Consider the following 17,287-nt stretch of genomic DNA (forward strand, 5'->3'; position numbering starts at 1 on the left):
GAATGCAGAGTTCCAAAGAATAGCAAGAAGAGATAAGAAAACCTTCTTCAGCGATCAATGCAAAGAAATAGAGGAAAACAACAGAATGGGAAAGACTAGGGATCTCTTCAAGAAAATTAGAGATACCAAGGGAACATTTCATGCAAAAATGGGCTCGATAAAGGATAGAAATGGTGTGGACCTAACAGAAGCAGAAGATATTAAGAAGAGATGGCAAGAATACACAGAAGAACTGTACAAAAAAGATCTTCACGACCCAGATAATCATGATGGTGTGATCACTGATCTAGAGCCAGACATCCTGGAATGTGAAGTCAAGTGGGCCTTAGAAAGCATCACTAAGAACAAAGCTAGTGCAGGTGATGGAATTCCAGTTGAGCTATTTCAAATTCTGGAAGATGATGCTGTGAAACTGCTGTACTCAATATGCCAGCAAATCTGGAAAACTCAGCAGTGGCTACAGGACTGGAAAAGGTCAGTTTTCATTCCAATCCCAAAGAAAGGCAATGCCAAAGAATGCTCAAACTACCACACAATTGCACTCATCTCACACACTAGTAAAGTAATGCTCAAAATTCTCCAAGCCAGGCTTCAGCAATATGTGAACCGTGAACTTCCTGATGTTCAAGCTGGTTTTACAAAAGGCAGAGGAACCAGAGATCAAATTGCAACATCTGCTGGATCATGGAAAAAGCAACAGAGTTCTAGAAAAACATCTATTTCTGCTTTATTGACTATGCCAAAGCCTTTGACTGTGTGGATCACAATAAACTGTGGAAAATTCTGAAAGAGATGGAAATACCAGACCACCTGATCTGCCTCTTGAGAAATTTGTATGCAAGTCAGGAAGCAACAGTTGGAACTGGACATGGAACAACAGACTGGTTCCAAATAGGAAAAGGAGTCCGTCAAGGCTGTATATTGTCACCCTGCTTATTTAACTTATATGCAGAGTACATCATGAGAAACACTGGGCTGGAAGAAACACAAGCTGGAATCAAGATTGCCAGGAGAAATATCAATAACCTCAGATATGCAGATGACACCACCCTTATGGTAGAAAGTGAAGAGGAACTAAAAAGCCTCTTGACGAAAGTGAAAGTGGAGAGTGAAAAAGTTGGCTTAAAGCTCAACATTCAGAAAACGAAGATCATGGCATCCGGTCCCATCACTTCATGGCAAATAGATGGGGAAACAGTGGAAACAGTGTCAGACTTTATTTTTCTGGGCTCCAAAATCACTGCAGATGGTGACTGCAGCCATGAAATTAAAAGACACTTACTCCTTGGAAGGAAAGTTTTGACCAACCTAGATAGCATATTCAAAAGCAGAGATATTACTTTGCCAACAAAGGTTCATCTAGTCAAGGCTATGGTTTTTCCTGTGGTCATGTATGGACGTGAGAGTTGGACTGTGAAGAAGGCTGAGCGCCAAAGAACTGATGCTTTTGAACTGTGGTGTTGGAGAAGACTCTTGAGAGTCCCTTAGACTGCAAGGAGATCCAGCCAGTCCATTCTGAAGGAGATCAGCCCTGGGATTTCTTTGGAAGGAATGATGCTAAAGCTGAAACTCCAGTACTTTGGCCACCTCATGCGAAGAGTTGACTCATTGGAAAAGACCCTGATGCTGGGAGGGATTGGGGGCAGGAGGAGAAGGGAACAACAGAGGATGAGATGGCTGGATGGCATCACTGACTTGATGGACGTGAGTCTGGGTGAACTCCAGGAGCTGGTGATGGACAGGGAGGCCTGGCGTGCTGCGATTCATGGGGTCGCAAAGAGTCGGACACGACTGAGCAACTGAACTGAACTGAACTGAACTGGTGCATAGTAGGCATTCAGATAAATATGTATCAAATAAGCAATAAATAGTGATGCCGACATTAACACAATGATTCTCTTCCTCCTTGAGGCCTAGGTCTCAAGTAAAAAGCTAATGAAAGTAATAGCTAAAAGAAATAGCTAATAGCTAATAGACTGAGAAGGCAATGGCACCACACTCCAGTACTCTTGCCTGGAAAATCCCATGGACAGAGGAGCCTGGAAGGCTGCAGTCCATGGGGTCACTGAGGGTCGGACACAACTCAGCAGCTTCACTTTCACTTTTCACTTTCATGCATTGGAGAAGGAAATGGCAACCCACCCCAGTGTTCTTGCCTGGAGAATCCCAGGGACGGGGGAGCCTGGTGGGCTGCCATCTATGGGGTCGCACAGAGTCGGACACAACTGAAGTGACTTAGCAGCAGCAGCAATAGCTGATAGAAATTGCCAGAATAGCTGGCTAAAGAAAGCCAGCTAATAGACTGGCTACTCAGAGAAGTCTGATCACCCAAGAAAAGGGGTGAAAACGGCCCAAAGGACTTCGATAAGGGCTGCCTGCCCTTAAGTTCAGTTCAGTTCAGTTCATTCACTCAGTTGTGTCCAACTCTTTGCGACCCCATAAACTGCAGCACGCCAGACCCCCCTGTCCATCACCAACTCCCGGAGTTCACCGAAACTCATGTTCATTGAGTCAGTGATGCCATCCAACCATTTCATCCTGTGTCGTCCCCTTCTCCTCCTGCGCTCAATCTTTCCCAGCATCAGGGTCTTTTCAAACGAGTCAGCTCTTCGCATCAGGTGGCCAAAATATTGGAGTTTCAGCTTCAAAATCAGTCCTACCAATGAACACCCAGGACTGATCTCCTTTAGAATGGACTGGTTGGATCTCCTTACAGTCCAAAGGACTCTCAACAGTTTTCTCCAACACCAGAGTTCAAAAGCATCAATTCGTCGGTGCTCAGCTTTCTTTATAGTCCAACTCTCACTCCATACATGACCACTGGGAAAACCATAGCCTTGACTAGACGGAACTTTGTTGGCAAAGTAATGTCTCTGCTTTTGACTATGCTATCTAGGTTGGTCAAAACTTTCCTTCCAAGGAGTAAGCGTCTTTTAATTTCATGGCTGCAATCACCATCTGCAGTGATTTGGAGCCCAGAAAAATAAAGTCAGCCACTGTTTCCCCATCTATTTGCCATGAAGTGATGGGACCGGATGCCATGATCTTTTCTGAATGCTGAGCTTTAAGCCAACTTTTTCATTCTCTTCTTTCACTTTCATCAAGAGGCTTTTTAGTTCTTCTTTACTTTCTGCTGTAAGCGTGGTGTCATCTGCATATCTGAGGTTATTGATATTTCTCCCGGCAATCTTGATTCCAGCTTGTGCTTCCTCCAGCCCAGTATTTCTCACGATGTACTCTGCATATAAGTTAAATAAGCAGGGTGACAATATACAGCCTTGACGGACTCCTTTTCCTATTTGGAACCAGTCTGTTGTTCCATGTCCAGTTCCAACTGTTGCTTCCTGACCTGCATACAAATTTCTCAAGAGGCAGATCAGGTGGTCTGGTATTTCCATCTCTTTCAGAATTTTCCACAGTTTATTGTGATCCACACAGTCAAAGGCTTTGGCATAGTCAATAAAGCAGAAATAGATGTTTTTCTGGAACTCTGTTGCTTTTTCCATGATCCAGCAGATGTTGCAATTTGATCTCTGGTTCCTCTGCCTTTTGTAAAACCAGCTTGAACATCAGGAAGTTCACGGCTCACATATTGCTGAAGCCTGGCTTGGAGAATTTTGAGCATTACTTTACTAGTGTGTGAGATGAGTGCAATTGTGTGGTAGTTTGAGCATTCTTTGGCATTGCCTTTCTTTGGGATTGGAATGAAAACTGACCTTTTCCAGTCCTGTGGCCACTGCTGAGTCTTCCAGATTTGCTGGCATATTGAGTGCAGCACTTTCACAGCACTCTTAAATTGCCTTAAACTGCTCAAATTATTTCCCTAAACCATTTTTTCTTATCTGTAAAATGGGAATGGTAATAGTACCTGACTCCTAGGGTAGTTGCAAGAACTCAGTGACTCAATACACATAAAAGCACTTAAAACTGTGCTATGCAGTACAATGGTCACTAACCATATTGAGCTCTTGAAAAAGGCTAATCCAAAAAAAAACAACGCTAATCCAATTTGAGATGTGCTTTAAAATACAGACTAGAATCAAAAACCTTAGTACCAAAAAAAGTGAAACATCTCATCGCTATTTTTTATGTGGGTTACACATGGAAATGATAATACTTTGATAGAGTGGGTTAAAGAAAACACATTAAATTCATTTCCTCTTTCTTTTTAGTTTTTAAATGTGGCTACTATAAAATGTAAAAGTAGGCCTGTGGCTTGTAGTTTATTTCTCTCGGACACCACGGCCGTAGAACACGACTGCCATCACAGTTAGTGTTCCTTTATGAGAAAACACCAAGTCGTGAGGATGCTGAGATGGCAGAGAGTGGCCCCACCTCCTGGGAAGTTACAACACGGTGGGGGGAACAGATGTACCCTTGCAGTGATCCTGAGACCTGTCATTTTAACTTGCTTAATTTGGCTGCCTTGGTGGTAGGAAAGGGACATCCCAAACAACACAGGAGCAGGAAGCCTTCAAGGTTGACTGGCTGGCACCTGCAGCCTGAAGAGTGAGAAGAAGCCTTTGACAGCTCCACTATCATCAAGGACCTGCCCTCCACTGTATAGGGTACATGGTTCTTTCCTTGGGGACTCCAAGTGCTGTGCTGTGCTGTGCTTAGTCGTGTCAGACTCTTTGTGAGCCCATGGACGGTAGCCACCGCCAGGCTCCTTTGTCCATGGGGATTCTCCAGGCAAGAATCCTGGAGAGGGCTGCCATGGACTACCATTATCTCCCTTAACTGGGGGGTGGGGGTGGGGATGAGGAGAGGATGTCATCACCAGCCTGCCCACAGAGCCACTCTGGCTTGGCTATTACCTGCACCCACATCCCATTCTCAGATGACGTGCCCCACTCCAGGCAGCTTCTGCCCCCTTGAGATGTTAAGACCCTCCTCAGTCTCCCCCAAAACCCCCCTCCCCGCGTCTTCCTACTAAACGTCTCAGTCCCTCACCTGACCCACCAAATTCCACAGCTCCCCCAAACTCCATCGGCCTCCCAAAGCCCTTACTGCGTTACTTTAAACTGCTTTCAGCCACATCAAGACTCCCCTCAGCCCTTCTTCCGGGATCCTGCAAACTCTCCTCCTCCCCAGGACCCTCGTAAGTCTCCTCGTACCGTTTCTTGGCCGCCGAGGTTTCCCTGGGGCCCTTCAGCTTGGCCTCAGGCCTCCCTTAATCGCTCGGCCCTCAAAACTGGCCTGAGACCCTAACTCCCCTAAGCCCTTCTCCGAACCCACCACCCCCCAGCCAGGCTCGCACAGCGGCCTGCCGCGGCCTAACCCTCCTCCCCTCCCCCGGAACCGCCCCGGCCCCGCGCCGCGGCCGCCGGGCCCACCTGAGCGCTCAGCTGGTTCAGCTGCTGCATGTCGCCGCCCACGGCCTCGGGCACGGGGTCCTGTGTGCAGTGCAGCCGGCCCATGGCGTCCGCCCGACCCCGCAGGCCCCCGGCTCCCGCGCCTCCCCCGACTTCCTCCTTCGCGCGGCCGGAGTGGCCGCGCTTCCGCAGCCGCACTTTCGCCACCGGCTGCGGGCGCCGCCGCCGCAGCGCTCCCCCCGGGCGGGTCCGCGGGGGCGCCCTGGCCGAGCCGCGCACTCGCGCGCGGACCCCGTGTGGGGCGGGGCAGGGGCGCCCTGGGGGAGCCCAGGATACCAGCAGTCGCTGTGCCCAGGCCAGGACCCTGAGCAGCAAATCGGTGAGACCCGGACTCCCAGCGGGGTCTCCCGCCGCCGCTGGATGACCCCTGGGCACTGCGCTTGCCCGCTTCACTCTCCGTGTAAACGATCGCTGGGGTGTAAACTTGTTTCACTCTCCGTGTAAACGATCGCGGGGGTGGCGCCTTAAATGAGCTAACTCTCCTAAAATATTCAGAAGATAGCCTAGCACACAGAAGGTCCTCAATCAATAGCTATCTGCTATCATTATCATCGTTATGATGCATTCTGCATGTATTCAGTGCATGCCTCCTCTTAGATGCCAGGCACTGGCAATAGAAAAGTGAACAGACAGGCCCAGTGTCCCTGAGAGAGCTTGGGTCAGAGCAGAGCAAAGCCATAAAATCTCAAACTTGGGCTTGCACCAGCGTCATCTGGAGGGCTTGCTATAATGCCAATTGCTGGGACCCACCTCCAAAGGCTCTGCTTAGAAAAGCCTGGGATGGATCCTGAGAATTTTCCATTTCCAACATCTTCCCAAAGACCGCACTTGGGGAAACTCTGGCGTGGAAGAAACTGACCCACAGAAGAGGAAGATGGTCAGATTGGTGGAGGGGAGATTTGGGGGCCAGTGACAATCACTGCAGCCCTTGAAACACTGTAATCCCCATGTTCTCTTCCCAAGGATCCCTTGAAGTCCCAGATATTACCTGATCCCCATTGGACAGATGAGAAAACCAAGGCATGCTCCCTGGAATCTAGGTCCTGACACCAAAGCCCAGAAGCATCTTCACCTGCCTCTTAGCTCAGACTTGAGAGTAGGGAGTGGGTGCCTAGAAACCTGGGTGGGGGAGTGTGGGGAAGACTGGCATTCCTCTACCCTTCCCCAAAAAATCCCTTCTGGAAAGGTATGAACAACACTCCTTCATGCATTCATTCAACAGATAATCCGAGTGAGTGCCACCCCTGGGGCACATGTCCTGACAGGTGCTGGGACTCCACAGTGACAAAATCAGATGTAGTGTATGGTCTAGAAGAAGTCAGAGTGTAATCTGGGAGATAGACACACACGTGAAAAATCACACATGTGTGAAATTATTAACTGATGCCAAGAGGTACAAAGTGCTTTGAGAATGTATACAGGGCACCTGTCCAAGTCCGAAGTACCTGGAAGAGAGTAAACCTTCAAGTTACTGACAGACAGGGACTGAGCTCAGACCCCCTGACTCACCGTCCAGGAATTTTAATTTTAAAATAGTCTTAACCTATTAAAAATGATCCCTGTCAGGGCCTTATATTTATTCATATCTTTGAGTATTAAATCAACTTTGTTCAGATATAATTTATATACAATGAAATGCTCCCATTTTAAGTATGTTTCTTTAAATTATTTTTAACTTGAGAAAAAAAAAAAAGAACCTTGCGGAAACCACTAGATTTCCTTCATTTCTGCTCTCACAGTGGCTGGTGCTGAGGCACTCAATAAATATTCGTGGAGTTGAATGTGACAGAAAATAGATAAACGGAAAGAAATTCACTTGAAATTGCAGTCCAAAACCGTAGGTGAGACGGTAATTGTATTGTTTTCCAGTCTTTTTCTACTTCACAGGTCACTGGGGCTTCTGTGATTTGTTTCGTTTTTTACATATTCTGGGCTCTCCCACTTTGCCAAGCTATTTAATCTCTGGTACTCAGAGTGTGGTCCTTGCAGCAGCAGCTAGGACATCACCTGGAGCAGGGTGGAAATGCAGATTCCCAGGCTTACCCCAGACCTGCTGACCCAGCATTTTAAACTAAATCCCCAGGTGACTCCTGATCACATTCAAGTTTGAGGTACAAATAATCACTGTTTTAAAATGCCCACCACATGCTGGGCTTTATTTTAAGCACCCAAAGACACACCTTGTATGATATTTAATCATACTTTGAATTACTTCAAATACTTTCAATTCAAATACCTTCAATTATACTTTCAATTGTCTATGTCTTGTCCCTCATTTTATTTCTGTTTTAATGTTTATCACATTGTGTTTCTGCTGTCATTTACACATCTGTCTCCTCTGTTTACTAATTATGTTGTCTTGAGCAAATTACTAACCTTTCTGTGCTTCCACTTCTTTTTCCATTTGTACAAATGGAGACAATAGTAGAACCTACTAGAAAAGATGAAATGAGATAATGCTTGTAAAACACTTAGCACAGCAACTGGCCCATTCAGTAAGTGCTCAGCAAAAGCTTGTTAGGAATAGTACTCCAACTTTTGAATCTTATAAAAAGAACTTGGCAATAAGCATCCTGTACACAATTCATTTTTCACATCTGATTATTCCTTGAGGAGAAATTCCTAGAAGGTCAAGGGTATTATGTTCAGACGTTCAGGGTTCAAAATAGTGCTAGGATGACAAATTTTCAAGTAAGGGACAGGCTAGACAATGATTGAGAACACCCGGAAATTAGCATTTCAGCCTGAACAGAAGCCTGGCAGCAGGCTCATTTCCCTGAAGAGGACCCTGCTTCCCTAACCCACATCTCTCAGACCTGAGAATTCCAAGTCCTCTAAGAGAAACCTCAAAGTCTCACACAACAGCATCTTGGTTTCAATTATAAATGCTACAAAAACATCATCATAAAATGCGGCATAATATTCTACTGAGTGAGAATATAATGATGCTCATAAGGAATCCCCATTGGTTGCCCGTTCAGGTCTTTACAATTTTTCAATTTTATTAAGAACTTGGCAACTAACAAAGACAATAGATAAAAATTATCTTTCCAATGGTATCCTTCACAACCCACTCAGACAGAAAGGAGTGGTGATCACTATTAATGAGGTAAGTTTGTAGCAGGAAATGCAGACCTGGGGCCAAGCCTCCTTCTAGAGAACCCCCGCCCCCAGCAGCTCCCATTTCAGCCTTAATGAGGGACCTAGCTCCCTCCATTCACTTTAAAATGTCCCCGCAGAGGGCAAAGGAGGCCCCCAACCCCCACCCCTGCAAGTGAAAGGGGTTCATTAAGAAGTCCTTTCTCAGGCTAGAGGATTCCTGCTGGGAATTTCACCAAGGGGCTAGGTTCTCCCCAGGAGAATGGTTGACACTTTAGGCTCTGATATGTCAAAAGACATCTTTTTTTTTTTTTAATTAAACTTTTTATTTTGACATAATTGTAGATTTACTTGCACTTGTAAGAAATCATGGAGAGAGACCACTGTATTCTTTTTCGAGTTTCTCTCTGTGCACAGATCCCATCTTGCAAAGCTAGAGTGAAATCTCCCAAGCCGGATACTGATGTTGGTGCAAAGATACAGAACATCTCCATCACCACAGGGATCCTGCATTTTAACAGAAGGAACAAACTCCAGATCCTCCTTCTGCCAAAACCTAGGGGGAAAATGCTATGGATATTTTTATGTTTCCATTGGTGATTATCCTCATCATACTTTCAATATTATCTTCTTTATTATAAAAACATGTAACAAAAGTCACAAGATTACAGTTACCCTAGACTCTTCAAAACACCTAAGTTATTAAAGTCATCAACAAAGGAAGGTGAAGGAATTTTTCCATATTAAAAGACACTGAAAAAGACAAAGTGACTACATGAATGCAATGTAAGATCCTGGATGGAGGTAAACGATTGCTATAAAAGATATTATTGGCACAACAATGCGAATATCCTTACTACTACTGAACTGTACACATAGACATGGCTAAGGGAGTTTCCTGGTGCTCCAGTGGTTAGGACTCCAAGCTTTCACTGCCAAGGGCCTGGGGTCAGTCCCTGGTTGGGGAACTAAGATCTCACAAGCTGAATGGCACAGCCAAAAAGTATTTTAAAAGAATGAAAGAAGATGGTAAATTTTATGTGATGTGCTTTTCTTTTAACCATAGTTTTTAAAAATGACATTATTGAGACAATTGATAACATTTGAATACAACTTATAGATTGCATAATAATATTGTATCAATGTTTAATTTCCTGTATTTGATCTTTGTGTTTGATTTATGTAAGAGAATGTCTTTTTTTTCTTAATACAAGCTGAATGTATTAAGGTAAAGAGGGATGAAGTGACTGAAGAAAAGAAATGAGGGGATAGTGCAAATATGTCAAATGTTAACAGTTGGTGACTGGGTAAAGAATATACATGGATTCTTTGTATTATGCTCGCAACTGTTTTGTGAATTTCAGTTTATTTACAGAATATATTTTAAAGGAATTTTTCTCACATCCTGTCACATGATAAATTATTTTCTATTTTAACTAATATATCTTTGAGTACTCATTCTGGGAGAGGTGCCTGGCATTTATGCATTTTCTTCCTTAATCCTCTCAGTAACCCTACCAGGAGGTCTTAACTTAACCTTGGTCTTTTTTTTTTTTTTTTTTTGTAGAAGGGGGGATACACTTAGAGAAGAAAGGAGCTAATCAAGGACATTGCTGATTAAGGGTAGGACTGAGGTTGAAACCTCCCAAAGGTGTTCTCAGGATCCTTCTGGAATGGCCTAATAGAATTCTTTCTCCATATATATTTTTTTGAACCATGGACTCATATATACAGAGCTTGCTAGGTGGTGCAGTGGTAAAGAATCAGAATACCAGAATACCAGGCAACCCACTCTGGTATTCTGGCCTGGGAAATCCCATGGACAGAGGAGCCTGCTGGGCTATATAGTCCATGGGATCACAAGAGTCACAGCTTAGCGACTAAACACACACACACATACACACACACAGTTTATAGCACTTAGCATCTTGCCTTTTCACTTAGCAGTACATCTTGCAGTTCCCTCCACATCAGCATTTACAGACTTGCTATTTCCTTTATAATAGCTGTATAGCCTGGATAAATCCCACCTGATCTAACCAGGCTCCTACTGATGGACACTTACGGTTTATCCACGTTTGCACTATTACAAACTTACGAACAAAGCTAGAGGGGACATTCTTACATATACAGATAGTTGTTCTCTAATGAATGGAATTGCTGGGTCGGTACCTTTTTTTTTTTTGGTCAGGCCACTCATTCCCTGTGACCAGGGATTGAACCTGGACTCTGGCAGTGAAAGGGCCAAGCCCTACCCACTGGACAACTAGGGAATTCTCACTGGGTCAGTAGCTTCCATTTGGGAAGGATTTGCCAAACGCCCAGGAAGATTTGGAGTCAGTTTTGTGAATACGTTTGTCCATTCATGGGACACGTCTTTATTGAACACCTATTATGCAGCATGGTGCTGGATGCTGGGACAAAGCAGTGAGCTAGACAAAAATGCCCTGGTTGGGAGGCTATTAAGGGCAGAGGAAATGAAGAGCTTAAAATAGGAAGATTTAAAAAATAGAAAGATAGTAAATCAGGACCAGGTAGGAAGCAAATTCATGAACACATGGGTCCGTGGAGGCATTACTGATTAGTTTTTAAATGGGCTCTGAGCTTGCTGGAAGCCAGGGGTGCATGCGTGCATGCTGTTACTTGAGTTGTGTCTGTCTCTTTGCGATCCTGTGGACCAAGGAAGAAGAGTCATTCCACTTTTAGTTTATCCTTATGCATGTAAATGAATGCAAACAATCTACTGTTAGACTCCCAGGACAGTTCCAGTTTTTTTACTTTTATATAGGATGTGGTGATGTATTAATACTTATTTGTCTGTTTAATAATATTTCTCTAATAAATCTCAAGATTTTTCCTTGAGACAAATTTGAGAAGTGGAATTCCTGGGGTAAAGTTTAAACCTGTTTAAGATCCTTGGCATTAGCTCCAGTGGACATTTACACTGTCCCCTCCAGAAATTTGCTTCTTAAAGGGCCCTTTGGCACTTCCTAGTTTTGAGGGTGGGGGTGATAATGCCTCTACCCTTTCGGAATCTCACTGCTTATTTCAAATTCAAGGTGGGATTCACTTTGCCTGAGAAAATGAGGCCTTGGATCCCTATTGTCTGCTTTGTTTTTCTCCTCAGGATGATTATAAAGTGAATGCCTGGCTTGGGCCCCAATTTAGGGCTGCAATGCAAATTACTGCTGGGTGTAGTGAACACAACCTGGGTGTAACCTTGGAGGAGTCCCTGGGGAACTTTCTCTTCTAGACCACTTTGATTATCTGAAACCTGGAGGAGCCTACTGATTCTTTGAAGTAGCAGATATTCTTTTTTTTTTTTTTTTTAACTTTTTATTTTATATTGGAGTATAGCCCATTAACAATGTTGTGTTAGTTTTAGGCTGACAGCTAAGGGACTCAGCCATACATATACATGTATCCATTCTCCCCCAAGGCAGCAGATACTTATTGAGCACCTACTCTGTGCCAGGCTCTGTGCTAGGTGCCCCGGACACAGCAGTGAACAAGACAGGCTACTGCACTGCCTCCGTGCAGCTCCCAATCTGATGGAGGAGACATGCTGTATTTTTGAAGAGTCACTTTTTATCCAAGGGTCACATTTATCCAAGAGTCACTTCCTGGATAAATGCCAGGAAGAGAGTAGGAACTTGTGGGCAGGTTCAGTGAGGATAGGGGTAAAAGAAGCCAGGCATGAGCAGACAAATGAAAGTTAAGCAGAGTCCTCAGGCCTTGAACAGATGACTTAAACAACCCGATGGAAGTCCTGGGGCCCTAAGCATGTCACCCAGTCTTTTCCCACTACTCCACAACTCACAGTCACTTTCCAAAGCCCAGCCTGCAGGCAGGGTTATTGCCACCCTGTGTATATGGACTTCCTGCAGATTGGAGGGAGAGGGCCTGCCCAGAAGAGATAAGGGCAGGTCTGGACAAGGGGATTCCATCCCTTCTATGCTTATCCTGAAATAAAAGAGGAGGCAGAGTCCAGATCCGGAGCAAACTCAGGAAGTAGAATCCTTCCTTTCCAATCCCTCAACAACAATTGTTATTATTACTACATATCAGATGGTGATGTTCTATATCTTGATAGGGGATGGGTTACACAGGCATGCGTGCATGTGTGTGTGTGTATGAATGTTCAGCAAATGTACATCTGAGATTTCTGTGTATCAGTGTGTGTAAAATTTATCTTGGAGACAAAGCAACTGTAAACAAAAATAAACTCCAGTTAGTGATATGCAGGTTGAAATATTTAGAGGAAGTACACTGATGTCTGCAACTTATATTTTGAAATGCTTCTAAAAGTAAGATGGATAAAAGTATAGATGTGTAAGCTGGGTGGTGGATATAAGTGAAAGTGAAAGTCACTCAGTCTTGTCTGACTCTTTGCGACCCCCATAGACTATACAGTCAAGGGAATTCTTCAGGCCAGAATACTGGGGTGGGTAGCCTTTCCCTTCTCCAAGGGATCTTCCCAACCCAGGGATTGAACCCAGGTCTCCACATTGCAGGCGGATTCTTTACCAGCTGAGCCACGAGGGAAGCTCGGTGGGTATAAGAGTGTTCTTCATAATCTCTTTCAACTTCATTGAATACTTGAACGTTTTCATAATAAAATGTTGGAACATTATAAAAATAATTAATAAATTGTTATATAGTCAAGTCACTTGTGACAATTTAACAGTAATTCTTAAAACTGAAAATGTCTAGAGCTCTCTGGTAGCAAGTCAACAAGGGCAGAAGTCTGGGTGTTCCTGTTGAAAAGGGAAGGTAAGGAACCCACTTTGCAAATGAACGTGGCCTCTAATGACACTACAATTAAGACTGAGTACTTTTCAATGGGGTTCTTTCACATACATGGGCTCTGTGAAATCCCCGCAGTCACTCCTGGAAGTAGGCATCACTATTATTATTATTCCAATTAGAAGGGGAAGAAGACTGAGGCTCAAACTCCTTAGCATAGCACTCGAGGAGTGGGGGTGGGGGGGGTCACAGCGAGTGGGGGTTGAGCTGGGAGTCTAGTCCTGAGCTGCCACCCACCAGCTGTGGCTCAGCCTAACTGCCTCACTACGCAGAGTTTTGTCTGTAAGATGGAGTTCATCCTACTAGATTCCGCTTGTAGAGGTGAACTGGGCTGGCATCAGCAGCTGGGAGCCTAAGGGACTGGGTTGTGTCACCCTGAGGAGGAAGGGTGGATGTTCATCTCTGTACCAGCCAGGGGCCCAGTGTAGCACATACTCATCATTAATAACAAGGTAGTTTTTTAATTTAACAAGCACTTTTATGGTAGTTTATATGTTCAAAATGCCTTCCATCTATTAACCCATACAGATCTCCCAACAACCCTGTGAAGGAATTACTACTTTCATTTTACAGGTGAAGAAATTAAGGCACACAGAGATGAAGTTACTTGCTCATAAAAATACCGACCATAGGGACTTCCTTGGTGGTCCAATGGCTAAGACTTCGAGCTCCCAATACAGAGGGCCCGGGTTCCATCCTTGATCAGGGAACTAGATCCCGCATGCCGCAACTAAGACCTGGTGCAGCCAAATAGCTAAATAAATAAAAATAATATAAAAAAAAATACCGACCATATACGGAGAGCCTACTGGGCATTAGACACTTTCATGTGTTATTGAAAAGCTGCAGCTGCTCTAAGAGCTGAAAAGAGGATGGTATAATTCCACACATATAGAATATTTAATCTCAACACAGGCAAAAATCCATCATCGGTTGATTTATTAGCATGAGGGCATTAAGGGTGTAATAATGCATGTGTATTTTTTTCTTTTTAATGTTAATTTTTTTAGGAGGAGGTTTTTAAAATTTGAGATAGTTCCTAATTTACGGACAACTTGTAAGACTAGCATAAGGAACTCAAGAATGTCTTTTTAACCAGATTTTCCATTTGTTTACATTTTTGCCCCATTTTCTATCCATTCTCCCTCTGCCATATATATGCATATTATTGTTTCTGAACCATTTTATAGGCAACTTGGTGATAACATTGTGCCCATTTATGCTTTAATACTTTCCTGTTTATTTCCTAAGAGTATTCTCTTTATGTTATTTTGTTGTTGTTTATTTTTTTGACCATGCCTCTTGGCTTGCACGATCTCAATTCTAGGAGCAGGGATTGAACCCAGGCCAAGGCACTGGAAGCATGGCTTTCTAACCACTGGACCACCAGAGTACTCCCTCTTATCTATCTATCTATATATCTTTTTGATAACAAATGTACTTTAATCACAGAATTTTTGTTGTATCCTTAATAAATATTGATTGGCATCATGATTATAATGATTGTGATGTGTCACAGTAAATTTTTAAGTAAACACTGTTGCACCAGTATGCAACCAGAGGAAAATCTGAAATCCTACTCAGGTGTGTTTTAAACATGAGTCAGAACATGGCTTAAATGGGGACATATCCACCATGGCTTGGCCCCTGTTACTTTTTCCCTCCTTACTCCCTGTGCCCTGGCCACATTGGCTTCCTGGCTGTCCCTCCCACATGCCAAGCTGGATCCTGACCTGGGTCTTCCCCTGGCTACATCATTCCAGCCTCCATTTTATCTTCTTCCCAGATTTAGCCACCCTCCCCAACCATCAGGTAAGCTCTGAACCTTCCCTTCTGAATTCCTAGTCAGGTAGCTGCCACATAGCAGGTGCTCAAAGTCAGGCTACATGGTTGACTCACTTCACATAAGTCCTTCTAGTCTCTGGGCCTCAGTCACCTAATCTGAAATGAGCACCCAATTCTCCCTGCCTTGATTTCTCGTGGAGTGGCTGAGAGGCTCAAAGGAGGTAGTGAATATGACCAATGAACTTTGGAAACTACAAAGTTCTGTGCCACAGGGAAACATGCCATTTTTGTTTCACTTCCTTTCCAAATGACAGGACAGAGACCACTTGCTTATTCAGATCTTGTCTGTTTTTCTTCCTGGAGTTAGGCACTTTGATGTCCCCAGAAATGTCTGCCATGTCCCCCCGAACCCTACTCTTTGTCATCTTTACTATACCTTCCAGGCATTCCTGGTGGTATACAGACATCCTTTGACCCATGGAGGTCTTAGAGCTTATGGATCAGAAAACAGAGACCCAGCAGCCCTCCCCACAGACCCACCAGCTTCATATATAATTTCTTTCCTCTGAAGACTTACCCCAGATGGTGAGAACAAGCGGCAGGCCCTCTTCAGAGATCTTCTTGCACCAACTGACTGGAACCCAGTTTTGGATGTTTGTGCCAGAAGGTCAAGGAGTTCCTGCCACTCATTTACATGAGGCTTGCCTGGTCACTGAGCCCATCTCACTTTCACACTTCCAACATCAAATAGCTATACGTGCTACAGAGAGAATGAAATAGGAGTGAAGGAGGGGACTATTCAGGTTGCTTGGTCAGAAAAGTCTGTCCAGAAGGTGACACTTTGGGAGAGAACTGAATGGTATAGAGATCTGGAAAAAGAACACCCAGAACCAAGCTTGATGTATTTGAGGAACAGCAAAGATTAGAAGATTAGAGTGAAGTGAGGGGAGGGGTGAGGATAGGCGGTACCTGGGAAGGCAGGCAGGAACCAGCTCAGCTAGGGCCTTTGCAGCCCATCGTGTCATCATTCATTTGCTCTCATTCATTCAACATTTATTTGGCATCTACTGTGTGCTAAGACATACTGAGACACTGCTCTCACAGTTGGATACATAGACACACAATGTTCTGTGCTCAGTCTCTCAGTCGTTCGTGTCTGACTCTTCTGTGACCCCATGGACTGTAGCCCACCGGGCTCCTCTGTCCATGGGGATTCTCCAGGCAAGAATACTAAAGTGGGTTGCCATGCCCTCCTCTAGGGGATCTTCCCAACCCAGGAATCGAACCCAGGCCTCCTGCCTTGCAGATTGACACAAAAATAAGCAGGTAAGTAAGTGTAGATGCCAGGTATGGGAAATATTAGGAAGTGCTGTTTTCCAATAGTTCAGTGCCCCTTTTGGAGAAAGAAATGGCAACCCACTCCAGTACTCTTGCCTGGAGAATCCCCTGGACAGAGGAGCCTGGCGGGCTACAGTCCATGGGGTCACACAGAGCCGGACACGACAGAGCGACTGACACATAATGTCCCTTAAAGGGCAGAAGCCATCAAGACCTGCTAACAGTGGGGCTTCTCCTTCAAGTAATGCCGACTGTAACCCAGAAGCCAGCCAGGGACCTGACTACCTTGGCTCCTCCGCTCTCCCTCCCATCCGCTCAAGATGGCCGACAAAGGCCCAGCAGGGTGGGAGGAAGGGAGAAAGGACTAGTCCGAGGGTCCAGAGCGAGTTGACTGACCCGCGGGGGCACCGCAGCGCCCAGGTGGCCTTGCGGCTGGGAGTTGGGGTAAAGGGGAGACCCGGCTGCTGTGTGACTCTGGGGCGGGGGACGGGGTTCTTCCTTCCCTGGGCCCCCGGCATCCAGACCAGCCCGTGTGTTCTGGGTCGGGGTGGGGATCGGGGAAGAGGGGCCCCGGGAGGAGTCTCGAGAGTTGGGCGACGTCTGCGGGGTCCCCAAGACGCGCCTGTTATCCGGGTGGAGATTTAACCGACCAGTGTGTGTGTGGGGGTGGGGGGGCGGGAGGCGGCGCCTGTGGAGGAGGGGCGGAGGGGAGGCTCCGGAGCGATTTCAAATTTCCCTCGTCCCCGCCCCCCGCCCCTCGCGCTCGAGGCCCTGCTCTGAGTGGCTGCGGCAGGGGCGCCCCCGGGCGGGGGCGGGGCGAGTGCCGGGCCGGGGTTACAAGGGGACTCGGCACCGCCCCCTCCCCACCCACTCCAGCTGCCAGG

General features: G+C 45.4%; 1 protein-coding gene across 2 annotated transcripts in view; it reads right to left on the reverse strand.

Annotated features, from left to right (window-relative positions):
* COMMD7 (COMM domain containing 7) overlaps positions 1 to 5,728 on the reverse strand; it is a 28,467-nt gene extending 22,739 nt beyond the window's left edge. The window contains exon 1 of one of the 2 annotated variants that reach the window (XM_070381576.1): positions 5,337 to 5,728. In XM_070381576.1, coding sequence (XP_070237677.1) covers positions 5,337 to 5,420 — 84 coding nt within the window. In that variant the 5' untranslated portion in view covers positions 5,421 to 5,728. The remainder of the gene's footprint in view (positions 1 to 5,336) is intronic. The other variant, XM_070381577.1, reaches the window with a different exon arrangement.
* Between the last annotated feature and the right edge of the window lie 11,559 nt (positions 5,729 to 17,287).

This window comes from Bos mutus, chromosome 13 (genome assembly GCF_027580195.1).
Source record: "Bos mutus isolate GX-2022 chromosome 13, NWIPB_WYAK_1.1, whole genome shotgun sequence".
In the NCBI taxonomy this organism is placed as follows: domain Eukaryota; kingdom Metazoa; phylum Chordata; class Mammalia; order Artiodactyla; family Bovidae; genus Bos; species Bos mutus.